This window comes from Xiphias gladius, chromosome 4 (genome assembly GCF_016859285.1).
Source record: "Xiphias gladius isolate SHS-SW01 ecotype Sanya breed wild chromosome 4, ASM1685928v1, whole genome shotgun sequence".
In the NCBI taxonomy this organism is placed as follows: domain Eukaryota; kingdom Metazoa; phylum Chordata; class Actinopteri; order Istiophoriformes; family Xiphiidae; genus Xiphias; species Xiphias gladius.
In genome coordinates this window covers 11,568,090-11,581,898 of record NC_053403.1, presented here as the reverse complement: position 1 = coordinate 11,581,898, position 13,809 = coordinate 11,568,090, and the positions used below count along the sequence as shown (strand labels likewise).

Genomic DNA, 13,809 nt, shown 5'->3' with positions numbered 1-13,809 from the left:
ATGATATGGTCAAAGACCAATATTTGGTCCTGATCATCTCATCATCGATACTATAATTATTGTTTCACACTGAAAATTTGAACATCAATTTCAGCAGAAAATGGAATTAAGCTCTTAGTGCAAGCAGTGCAAAAACACACTTAAGTAGCCCATACTTTACGTTATATAATCTGATTCTACCTACTGGCATGACTGTGAAGTTTCGAAATGACAGCCTGCCTGTCACTGAACTCTTACTGTCAGTACAATCACTGCCTCTTGTGACCATGTAACCAAGTTGATCTTATTTCTGGAAATCATTTTTGCAGCTGAGTCGTGGTGAATAGCGACATGTTTCCACGCAGCCTTCTCCAGAGGCCCAGCCTATCTTTTACAAGTGGTTAAAGCCTACAAAGTCACTTAAGATCTTGAACTACCGTATATCCTATGGCATGGTTAACTGAAATTCTTAGGATCAACTTTGTGGACTAATACCAACAGTGTAGAACATCCTGCCTCTGCAGGGCCTCCATTATCTATGTATTATCATTCAACACGACAACCCTGGGAAAAAATGCAAATTGAGCACAGACAGATCTCTCGGCTGTCATGCAGAAGAGCGGAGCGCTAATTCAGCGCTAATCCCAGGTCAGAGGTGAGGATGGATGAGCCAGGAGCATCTAGCATGACAGCATGACATCCATGACTGACCGTATCAAGTAGCTAGTGCATTAGTGTTATGGCCAGAAGCTTCTCTCAAATGACTGCAGTGTACACCAGCAGTGGCAAAAGTCTATTTTAGGCAACGCTGAGCTAATCAGTTAAACACAGGAGCAAAATACAATCCACCTACATCAAAGTACATCTACATGTTTTGTTTTTTTGTTTTTTTTGGATCTTAAAAAGACACACTGGCACAGGTGAGGGTAGAGTGTATCGTTGGACAGCAGATTGCAGAGTGAAGTGAAAACGCCTACCTGCACATAAAAATTTGCATATATATAACGAAGATGTTTGCATACAGATCATGAATATGCATCCACATACATCATATACATGCATCTTATTACTGTTATCTTACAGTATAGGGTTATATATATGTCCCATTATGTAAGATTGCAAATGAATTGCATTATATTCAGTTTTTTTTAATGTAATTTTTTATACTTTTGTCAATGGTTCTAAAATGACTAAACTAAACTAGACACAACTAATTTGCAGTTACATAAGCCGGCAATGCTCCAACAATGCACATATGCAGTGGGAGTAAGTGTCCCTACGCACAGACTATTCACCTCTGGTGGATTTTAGCCACTTAAAATCTTACAGATGATTTAACAGGAATAGACCCTGTCACACTCTTACACACTCAAGACCGATCCCTCCCCAGCAGCACACTGCGCCGCCCCAGAGCTCAGCATCACAGTCAACCCTGTTTGACCCCTACAGCAGCAGAGCCCCCGGGCTGTCTGGAGAAAGTGAGAAACCCAGGGGGACAACGGCAGGTCGCGGAGAGTCGGGGCGTCTGCCTGTCATGCAGAAAGACCGGAGGGACAGGGACCTTCCGCCCTCACTGACAGTTGTAGTTAATCAAGTGAATCATAGCACACCTGAGTTTAGGGCTCATGACCCCAAGCTTCCCCGCGGCATTCAACCACTGTGGCCTTATAACAACTACAGTATATGCAGTATAAAACTAGGACGTACAGTATTACCAGACATATAAGTCACACACGCAAACTGGGGGCTTCTGATTACAAGGAACACAAGCAGAGGATACTCACGCAAGTTGTTGGTCATAACAACTTCACACATACATATATGTATGTATGTATGTACAGACACACACACACACACACACACACACACACACACACACACACACACACACACACACACACACACACACACACACACATCCCAGAGGGACTGCAAGTTAATGAGCCAATGCCCTTGGAGTAACACTTGATTGTCTCTGCCTGGTTGAATAGGAGGCTGTTTTCAATGTCAAACATTCCCCCCGTAAACACACATGTAGTTGTGTCGCATGCGAAAGGTAACAAAGCTTAGAGGTACATCTGTATATGTCCTTCCCCACAGCCCCCCACCCAGCCACCACCAACCCGTATGGTTACAGAGGGGGCTTATAAATATTGATGGGAGGATAAAAGAGATGAGGAGATGGGGGTGGAGAAATTGAAAACACCATAAAGCCTTCTTCACGTCTATAGTGCTCCTAATCAAAAAGCTTGAGTCTAATACAAGCATGAGTTTATGATTCATCACACCTCATTTTTGAGAAGAGGAGACTATAACAGAAGATCCGTCTCGACCACGTTTGATCAAGCTTTCAAGCTCATAAGGTCGTATGTCCCTAACAAGCCAGAAATGACTGGAATTGCAGTTTGTGGCGTGTGTGTGTGTGTGTGTGTGTGTGTGTGTGTGTGTGTGTGCGTGTGGTTGCGCGCGGGCATGTTTGCGGCAACAGCTCCAGGGATGGACGTGACACAACGTCAGCTTGTCTCCACTCAGGGTGGCACAGCTGGTATCAATTCTGATAATCAGCCAAAGCGATAAGCTGACCATCAACACACACACACACACACACACACACACACACACACACACACACACACACACACACACACACACGTAAACATACAGTGGAACAGATGGATGCCACTATTACAGGAAAGGGCATTGCGAATGTTACCATCACAGTATCACAGTGACACAGGACCTCTGGGAGGACAGATCCTTAGAAAGAAGCTGCAGTCGGCCAACCAGAGATTGAAGTAAGAGGCATGAGAGGTGAACAGCACCTTGTCCTCAGTTCAATGTCTCTAACTCGATGAGTCGAAACCACTGCTACTGTCAGTCCCAGGCCTAGTGAAGGAGCAGAGGGGAAATCCAATAAAGTCAATGAAATGCTACCATGATTTTTCTGGTATTAGGCTGGACCGGGGCCTGAAAGTATCACTATCCTCTTCCCTAATACACACACACACGAGAGAGAGACCGAGAGAGAGGGGGGGGGTCTCCTGTCCTGTAATCTAAGACAACAGTAATCAGTGCTGAGCACAGGACAGGTTATCGATGACTCCCTTGTACCGCCACCCCCTGTTGGTTTCAGCTCTAATCAATTCACACTTTATCAAATCAGCACTTCGCCATGACCATGTCTGTGTCACTGACACAGGTGGCGTGTGGCAACACATTGAGAGTCTTCTCCATCCACACATTGGAGGTGGAAGTCTGTCAAAAAAAGAATCATGACCTGACCTGCGTGCAAATAAAAAAGAAAATCTCACGCCAAATAAGAGGGTACAGTGAAATCCAGCTCATGAGCACTGACGGCAGATTCTGAAGAAAGCTGAATTCCTTCTCAACTGAGGAGTACAGGGGTGTGATGGTGAGCCGCCTCACCGCGGACGCCTCTGGCTCTGTAGCCTCTGATAGTAAATTAAGCCACACAGTTATCCCCTGTGATTGGCAAAGGCTATTGCACGATCCAATAAAGTGGGATGAGACTTAGACTCCTGTTCTTACTGGCAACCTGACAGTCCCCCAGCTCTGCTGCGTAAACGGAGTCTGCATCGCTGAATTAATGCAATCATCGCCAACACAAGGCAATTAAGTTGTGAATCAAGGAGTCACTGTGATGCTATTTAAGGACATTTTGTGTATCCTCCTATTACCTTTCATCCACATGTCAGCTGAGGTAGAGCTTTGAAGTGGTGACATCAAATGATGCAGGATTAGTGCTTGTGCTAAAAGTGTTCCTTAACACCACGCACATTTGGAATCACTACTTTATCTTTGCATTCAAGCAAAGAACCACATCCGGGGCAATCTAAAGCACTATTCAAAGATCCTGCGAAATAAACACTTTGGACAGACTGTGGCACAACAGGAAGTCACATCAGCTGCAACCTGACAACCGTGATGACTTCTCTGTAATACATGTGCAACTTCCAACACACAACAGTGGCCACTAAAAGAGGTCCCCTAATATCAGCAGCGGTTAGTATAACTATCAGCGGATGTAGCTGTAAATAAAATATCACAGAAGGCCGCTTGGATGCAAAAACAACCTTTGATCGCTATGTGTGTACACACATTTACTGATTCCTCCACTGGAAAAGTCGTGTAGTCGTGTGTTGAGTGAGGGACAGCTGTCAACACAGGCCTGTGCTTTGAATACCAACTTGCCTATCTCTGCTGTCGCTGTCAAATCTTTAAGTGTACACAGAGCCGGACCTCAGACAGTTCACCCAGATCCTCCCTGACATGCAGTTCCTCAGCCCTGCTTAAATATTGTCTCGGTTTGACCTTCAAATGGGAATAGACTTATCTTTACAAAGTATTAACTGGTAGTCCAGGGAGGATCTTGTAGAGATTGATAAGTGAGCGCCACAGGGAAATAAGGACGATACAATTAGAGAGCTAATCTGTATAAGTTACAATAGAACACATTCTTACATAGGATTTATCCAGCTATGGGTGTCATGTCAACTAAATCTGATGACAGGTACTGTTTTTATCTGGTGATGATGACCTTGAGTTCAGTACTTTATTCCCTCTGTGCCTGCAAGCCTGAAGTGTTGCAGTTTTTTTTTTTTTCTTTTTTTTTAGTGAACTTCTCCCGACTCATTATTTGAGCCCCCCCCCCCGGATGTCTGCAGAGCTGTGCTGCGTTGGCCAAAGACAGAGGTGGTGGCGTTGCTGAAGAGTGGGCCAAAGAAGAGTGAACAGGGAGTGAAGCCAAAGCAAGGTGAGCAAGCAGGGGACAGAAATGGTTGTGTTACAAGAATGAGACTGCAACAAGGTCAGGATTTCTGCTTGTGCAAGTCTGGGGTCTGGTCCAGCTACCAGCATTGGCTGATTGTGTGTGTCAGCATGTGTGTGTGTGTGTGTGCATCAGAGAGAGTTACAGGGGGTTTTGGATTACTGCAGTAAAGCCTGGGTGTCGATCTGTTAGCTCTCACCTTTTGCCCTTCAATGCTATCGTTCTGTCGACATAAAGACTTGGCCTTTTGGTGGTCAGAGCTGAGTCTCAGCCACGGCAGCACAGGATTCTCTCTTTCAAAGTCTTGTTCTGCTGTCATTTATCAGCATAGCAGGCTCTGAGGGCGGACTTCTCGAGACGCTCAGTCCCAGAGGCAGAGAGCAACAACAATGGGACGGCGCTGCAGCATGTTGAGCCAATAAGCTGTTGAGCCAATAAGGACCCTGTATCCACCCCCTGCCAGCTGGAAATGTATGTTTGTATCTGGGTGTGTGTATGTGTGTGTGGTTATTTATGTGTAGGGGCATGCACCGTACAAAGCAGAGAAAGGGGAAGTGAAAAGGCAAAAGGAGAACAATGAGCATTGAAGATCTGAAGGGCACTGCATATTCATGCACACCTTACAGATTTAAAGATTGGATGCAAAATAAGTCTACACTTTCATGTGAAAGAAAATCACTGGGTGCATAATTGAGAGATGCAAACTTACATGGAGGTCCCAGATTTTGGTAAATTAACACACTTATTTGCTTTCTTGCCATGAGTTTTTCCTCAGTTAGAAAATCCCATTGTCGTATCTTTCTATTAAACTACTGAAGGTATCTCATTTGTTCAACCCATACACAAGCTGACATGTAACAGGGAATTACTTGCTTAAATTATTTATCCGGGATGGGCCAGTGGAGTCAGGATATCTGTTTTTCCCTGTTTCCAGTCATTATGCTGTGCCAAGTGAACCTTCTCCCTGCTCTGGCTTCATATTTAGCTTGCAGAAAGCTAATAAGCTTAGCTATTTCCCAAAATATTGAACCATTCCTTTAGAGAAAAAAAAAAGTCTACCCTAGATACTGAGCCACATGAGATCTGATGAAGGTGGGGAGGGACAGCCTCGTGGCTTTCTGAATGACAACTGTAGGTATATCTTGTATATTAGAACAATATGTCGCCATAGAAAAGAAGAGAAAACCATGAGTAGACAGGCCACTCCTGCAAGTTAGAAGGCCCCTTTGTCATTCACAAAAGTAACAGCAAAGAAACTGATTAAGGCATTCTTGAGTTATTACCTCCAAAATGGAGAGTGAATTAAAGAGCCACCACAGTTTCCACACTACTTGGAGAATGTGTATCTAGTTTCACTTAATTTCATCATCCCTCTATGTGGGTCCACTTAAGAATCAAATATGTTCTTATTACATGTGGGAAGTCAAATGCACACACGCAATCACGCAATCACACACACACACCATTGTTTTCAAGGTTACATGAGAGTTCTTCTGTCGCTCACAACAAATTTGCATCAAACCACCGGCAAACAGCTGCCAATTAACAAACAGCCTCTCCGTTAATACATACACGTCACTGCTGATTACAGAGTCGGGCGATCGCTCTCTCTAACAACAGAATGGTACGACACACATACACTCATGCCCAATCACTATACCTCATGCACACTGGGGAGAGAGGAGATGGAGGATGAGGAGGTAGGGGTTTAGGTGTACAGAAAACAGCAAATAACAGCTGATGTTTGAGAAAGCCAGGAATGAATTGGGCAAGGGGGAACAGTGCAGAGACAAGAGGGAATGTTCTGTGCCAGGAACAAGGCTTTCAGGATTAGCTCTGTCATGCAGCTACGAGGGTAGAAATAGTGGCTGGCTAGATGAAGCCTGACAGACTGAACAGACACATGAAACGCAGTGTGAAGTACACACATAACACAGAGGCACACTTTTATGAGCAGAGAAAACACTGATCAGAGAACACATGCAGTCATTGTTTGAATTATGTGTGTGGAGTGGAGCACTGGGTGGATATATACTGTACATATTAAACACTGTGTGGCAACGGTCAAACAAATTTTGCTTGTGCAAGTTTGCTTGTGTCTACAGAACTAAGATCTTAGTCGTATGTTGTACGTACCTAATTTAGCTCCAGTATCATAATGAAAGGGAGTCATTTCCTACATAGAAGAATTCTAATAAAGGAATCATCATCAACAGGGTACAAAAGCTTTAGAGCAGGAGCAGACTGCAGGATGACTTTGCACATGCACATCCATACAAGCAGGCACAAATAATTATTTTCCTCCTGCTATCTTGTACACACACGCACATTCACGCACTCTAACATATGCACACACACAGCATGATGATAATTTCCCTCATACGGCAGCACGAAATTGAACTATTAATTATTGTCAACCTTGAAAACAGCCTAGCGCAGGCGTGGTAATGAGAATTTATTAATGTCCACAGCCACTAGATGGCACCCTCCTCCCTTTCTTTTCCAATTTAGCTTCCCATTCCTCAGCTGATCAGTTGACTCTGTGGGATGGAGACCAACTAGATGCAGCAACAAATACTAAGCTAAGATAAAGGGCACTTACTTTAGCACGTCAAATTAATTTGAAAAAACAAAAACAAAAACAGAACAGATTGATCAATAGAGTTACCCATATTAGAAACCTACCCATCTGTTCTGAAATACAGTCACCCCTCCCTTGAGGATTATGGTTATTGATAGTTGCCATGTTGCTGTAAAGATCTGCCACCTACCTATGATGCATTTTTCATACACACTTGGTCTTGTACAAATGGACTCTTGTGGGCTTCTGTCAGCAAGAATATATCAATCAACCAATCAATCAGGACCACTCAGCTTGTGGGAAGTTGGCTGTATCCAGCATGCCTTGAGTCACACAGTCAATACAGTGACCTTCAAGAAAACAAATGATTTGCAGAATATAATCAGGAATACTTGGCATCAAAAACTCAAAGCCATACATTGCAAGTGAGATGGCTTGATATTCTCAGTGCTATGCAAGAGAAAGTTGATTTACAAGTCTGCACACAGCCAGTAACGCCCATTTTGTCATTCAGAATTTGATATATCGGATATGTTCTATGGGAAAATGAGCAACAACTACAAAGGTTGATTTTTTAGGTGAACAGTGGCTTTGTTAATACAGGTTACAGATGACAGATGAAAGATATACATGTGTGCCATAAGAATACGATTAAATATGAAATACAGCATAAATATTGTGAAAGTTATAACATCTTTGGTTAAGAAAAAAAAAAAAAAGGTAAAAACATTACAAAACTTAACAAACTGACTCTTTAAGAGTCCTTAATTTCATATTCGTAGAGAGTGAAAAGACATAAGACAGAGACAAAGCACTCGCAGCCGTGAATTGAGCGAATCAACAATCTTTTGGTCAGGTGTTGTTTCATCAAGTAGAAGCCAGAATGTTGTGATCAACCAAAGATCCTTCAGTGCTCAAACAGACTTGTTGAGAGGTGCCTGAGAGGAGCACTGAGACCGGAAGTTGGTGCCAATGGCCATCATTTCTTTTTGCCAGCACTCTTGGCACGTTTGTTGGGCTGCTGGGTGGCAGCAGAGGTGGGGGTTGTTTTTTCTAGAACTGCCTGCTGGGCCTCCTCCAGAGCTTGTTTCTCTTCTTGTTCCTTTTTCACGGTCGCCATCTGATGGCTACTTAATGTCTCACAAGCATCGAGAAATTTCTTACAGCGGTGCCACAAGGCTGCCTGGAGACAAGACAGAGAGGCAAAGAGTGAGAAGTTACAAAATGATGTCGAACCAGAGGGAAAGACACCTGACAAAAACACTTTCTCACTCTGTTTCACTGTGATAGTCAAAGTGGCTCATTATTGCTGTCTACATCTTCTACAGACCATTTCACCAATCCAATACTTCCGTCTCTGTTGTGACTGACCTGCATGTTCTCATACATCTCCAGCTGGCGTCTCATTAGCTCCCTCCTGTTGAGTTCCTGTTGTTTCTGGTGCTCCAGCACATTTTCTCGGACCAAACGGTACGTCTGGATCTTTTCTAAGCGCTGCATCCGCTGGATCTCCTCCATCTGTGAGTCCATCAGCGCTGGAAAATCCTTTTGCCGTCTACGGGTGTACACAAGGAATTTATACAAAACGTGTGTGTGTGTGTGTGTGTGTGTGTGTATATGTATATATTTATACACACACACACACACACACACACACACCATGATTTATACCTTTTAGACCTTTTCAGTCTTGTCTCTAACCAGAATGTTAATGTCAGATAGTTTATTTTATTTATAGTGAGTGCTCAAGACTTTTTCTGAAAAAATATAGTGTTTTGTATGTTTCATCATATTCTGAAAGGAATATTTTGACGATCATAATGTCATCTCAAACTATTGCACATCTTATCAAATTCCACCAGGTTGCAGATTTTACAGGCTCTTTTGCGTGATGGGACAACCGACAATGTTGACATAGGCAGAGCAAAAAAAAATTGAAAATGTGGCATATAAATGCAGAGACAGGCAGAGGAAATGATAAACACACAGTCCCATGCCTTATCTCATGTCCCAAGTTGTACATCCAGATTAATATCAGTGAAATCTTGGTTTTGGTTACACCCACCTTATTTGGGTATTTCCCTGTTAAGATTTGATTGTGTAACTAAAATGTAATTTATTTGTGTCTCTGTGTGCATGCAGTGAAAGATGGAGAAAGACAGAAACAAACTGTATGTGTGAGGCAATTGGTCAGTCCATGTGTTTGTTTGAGAAAGCAAAACAACTGGGAGTAGCCCTCTGGAGCACACAAGCACACACAGGGAGGAATTCAACGAGAGATTACAAGTGCTAAATGTAGCTGCCTCTTTCCTATAAGCTGACCTTAATGAAGAGGGGAGGCCAGTGGAAGTGACGATGGAGTTCATTTGGTTAATGAACAGTGCCCTGTTCAATCTCTTTCACAGCGTGTAACAGCGTGTGTGCAAATGCTATACGATTGCATGCATGAGTGTGAACCTATGACGTGCCCTCTGGTGTGCCTTTGTGAGAGAGCAGTGTATCGCAGACTAATCAGACTCCCCTAATAGACTGCTCCTTAGGATCTCTCTCTCTCAGCTTAGATTGCAGGCCACAGTGTCAGCAGCCATTAGCAGCTGGACACAGACACACACACACACACACACACACACACACACACACACACACACACACACACACACACACACACACACACACACACACACACACACACACGCACACACACACGACACACAGACCCACAGACACAGACACACACACACACACACACACACAACCTCAAACATACCCACAGCAGGAGAGGATGGAGAGGTGATGGGAGAGGGGCACATCTCATTGGAGCAAAGAGCTCATTGGGGTCCTGAAATAGCTCTCTAATTAACAGACCCAAATATCATCTCATTTATCATGGAGAGGGACAGAAAGAGGGAGAGATGGAGGGAGGGAGAGTAATGGGAGACTCAGGGGGAACTGTGGATGGAGACTCTTCCCTCGCTGACAAAAGTCAAAAGCACTTTACATGTTGACCAGCAGAAAACTGAAAAAGGCGCTTTTCATACTAACTGTGCATTCATTCTTTGGCCATTTAAACATTTTCCACTGTTGGGTAGCTGTCCAACTATTTAAAAAATGTTAGTCTGAGTGACTTTAGTAATGGGGGTCCAGTTATGTAGTGAAGCTGTTGCATTTCCATCTCATGGTTGCAATGCTTTTGGCTGTGCAGCTAGTAATGATGGAGCTAAAGTCAGCCATGAAGCAGAACACCCTAACCATGACACCACCCTAACAGTCTGCACATTCACCTATGAAAACAAAGTGTCATGCAGCAGAACATAAATAATAACAGCTGACTGATTCTAATTTCATACAACCTGGAATGATTTATTTGATCAAACCTTAAGATATTAAGGATAAGAATTCACTGTACATTACCTTAAAAACATCGCACTGATGTTCATTTGCTAGATTTGCTCTAGATGTTGTAGATGGAGAATATTTGATTTGGAAGCAAATCAGTTGTTTTTTTTTTTTTTTCTTTTTGTACAGCTTATTCTCCCCATATCCCCACCTTACGTCTATACATTACATACATCACAATCCTCTGGAGTCCATGCATTGCCCTTTCAGGCCAGGGAAAGTAGTCTTGTAACACTGCTGCTCACAGCACCAATGGGAGCAAAGGTCACAAACGTCCGTTTCAGATAATGCGTGAACCAATCTGCCGATGAGGATAAGGATGCTGGTATGTTCACCGACATAGAAACAAGCATAGTGAACATATGCACACATGCATACAGATACATAAATACAAACACAAGAAAACCCGCTGATATAGAGCAGTCAGGTCTCTCCGCTAAAGCTTAATTCAGGCCCACAAAGTTAGAAAAGCAGAGTGATTCATCAGCTGCATTAGGCAACTGGCCTGCACACTGCATATTACCCACAGGACTTCAACAGGAAAAAAAAGAAATCACCTGTAAGAAAACTACAATGAGAAGATGAGTCTGTCTTGGCTATTTATATATTATTATCCATCTCTGCCCTCAAAGCACAGAAATGAATATGTCTAAGCTGAACTGAGGTCGATTAGAGAGAGGTACATAAGCAGCCCCAGTGGTGCAATAAACTGAAACTGAGAATTCGGCAATGTACAGTTATGTGACCGAGTGACTTGTGATGGCTCCTCTCTCATCATCATTCTAACTTTATACTCATGCTGTCCAAGTAAAGTAAGGAGTAAAATAGACGTAAAGAAAGAGAAAAAGCAAGAGAGAAAGGGTGAGAAAGCAGCAGAGCACCTGATGAAGGGCATATAGTCCATGTGGGGATAGGTGGAGGAGGTATTAGTCAACTTCTGATTGGATGGACTGAGAGAGGTGTCAGGACCAGATTTGGAAGGAGCTGTAAAAGAACCAGTTATAAAAGGCCTAATTACCATACTGTATGTTACAAGTAATGGAAACAGAAAGTGCCCAGATATATATGTACAGTATATGTATGTGTGTGAGTATTGTACCATGCTCTCTGCTTTCTGTGTTATCTGAAGTAGCTTCATCACTTGCTTGATGTTGGCCTTGGTTAAGAAACTGGAGTCGAGATTGTAAAGCCTAAAAAGGGAGTAAAACATTCTCTTTTTAGTCCATGTCTGTATACAGGCGAGGCTCATATCGAAATTAACTTCAGTTTTTAGTGCTAAAAATAGTATTACAAAATTTTTTTTTCCAAATCATACCTTTCATGTTTCTACTGGAGATACAATAAATGGGAAAAACGTCATGAAAAGGACTCCGACTGGTAAGTAATTACATTAAATCATCATTGCAAACACAGTTTCCAGGTTACCTTGGCACAGCGGCCTGGCTCAACCATTTCCCAAGCCTCTTTAATGGATTTAATCTGGTCCATTCTCTCTGTGTCCTTCTTCACCTCGATGCCTTCTGCTTTACTCTTGTCAGTGACCACACGCAGTGTCCAGTGTGGCTTAGTCAGGTCGAGCCTCTGCACAAGCAAATGCACACACACACCACATAGCACACACAGACAAAAAACATAACGCACATTTTCGGACACACGAACATCCCAGCTGAAGGTCACCGTAGCACAATGTATAATGAGTGTTTCTCTTTCAATGAGCAACATAGACAGTCTGGCACACAGCCAGTCACCCCGAATTATAGATCCAGTTCATCTGTCTTGTCTTTTTTGTAAATAATACATCATTTTTAGTTCATTACTTCAGAGATCATTATATCCTCTACCCCCACCAGTGTTATTCAAAATGGAAATTTATTGAAGGGGATCAGTATTCTGAAAATTTGCCTCTCAAATTTCATTGTGTTTAGGGTTTGACATGCAGAGCAGTAGAGAATAAAGAGAATAAAGGGCACTTATTACGTGGATCAGAGATTTATCAAGCAGCTGTGGTTCTGTCTACTAAGCCAAGACCATTATACTGAGAATCACTGGCCACGAGATTATAGTGTGTGATAAGACAAGCATCTCTTATTCATTGTAAATACACGCAGGTCATCTTGGCAGTTGCCGGATTTTGTTGATGTCAGTCTCTCTTTGTTAGCATTTCAGAGTTAGCTGACAGTGGAGTCAACCAAATATGTAAATGCAGACCTTCCTGACCAAGGTAAATATTACTATTTCTGTTCATTTTTGATAGGTTTTACATGACAACTACCACATAGAACACTGTGGAAAATACACTGTGAAAAAGTGTGTACTTATGTTAAGAATACAAACGCAATGCAAGACCCTGAGTGCATTTGTCTATTGAATTTGACCTTGCTAAATCTTTTAATTAATGGGTTTCTTATGTGGCATTGCAATATCATTACCAAAAGAATATCCAATGCAATAAAGCTAATGAAGCCCAAACAGTTATAATTCAACAGCTCATTCTTGATTTTATGGATTATACAAACAGGTTTAGATAATATTGGTCCTAATTTGCCGCTGACAGTGTTGTGGTGTCTTGTTGTTGTGTGTCACAGTGCTGTGGTAATGTATTACCGTTTCCTGCCTGGAGCCAGATTTGGACATGGCAGCTGGCTTCCCCTTCTCCTTGTCACCTTCGCCTTTGCGGTTGGTTTTGGGGGTGTCAGATTTGTGCCCATGATGGCTCGGCGTGTCAGCGGTGGATGAACGCTTCAAGTCCTCAAGCTTGTATACTACATTTTGCAAAGAGATTAAATTTACTTTTTCTTTCTTTCTTTCTTTTCTTTTTTCCTTTACCAAGCCTGCCTTGTATTTATCTGATAAATACTGGATATATGGTGTTAAATACTATTTGATATAAAAGCATGACTATTATGAATAATATTCTAATGTAAAAAGGATTTGACACATTTTAATTTTTCAGCCTTAGTATTCAGAGTTTGACAAGTCTTTGACGAGCATATAGTGTATACTTTTAACATTAAAGTGAGTAACTGTAAAATATGGAAACTATGACTACCTGAAAGTGGCACTT

The 13,809-nt window shown here is 42.5% G+C and overlaps 1 protein-coding gene across 6 annotated transcripts in view; it reads right to left on the bottom strand.

The window, feature by feature from the left end:
• Window positions 1–7,749: 7,749 nt before the first annotated feature.
• Window positions 7,750–13,809, bottom strand: part of adgb (androglobin) — a 44,611-nt gene continuing 38,551 nt past the window's right edge. For 5 of the 6 annotated variants that reach the window (XM_040124463.1, XM_040124467.1, XM_040124466.1 and 2 more), the window contains exons 30-35: window positions 13,350–13,507; window positions 12,171–12,326; window positions 11,845–11,935; window positions 11,627–11,729; window positions 8,721–8,904; window positions 7,750–8,532 (exon numbers count right to left, since the gene is read on the bottom strand). In XM_040124463.1, the coding sequence (XP_039980397.1) occupies window positions 8,329–8,532; window positions 8,721–8,904; window positions 11,627–11,729; window positions 11,845–11,935; window positions 12,171–12,326; window positions 13,350–13,507 (896 nt within the window). In that variant the 3' untranslated portion in view covers window positions 7,750–8,328. Of the gene's footprint in view, window positions 8,533–8,720; window positions 8,905–10,884; window positions 11,047–11,626; window positions 11,730–11,844; window positions 11,936–12,170; window positions 12,327–13,349; window positions 13,508–13,809 lie in introns of those variants that run through there. The other variant, XM_040124464.1, reaches the window with a different exon arrangement.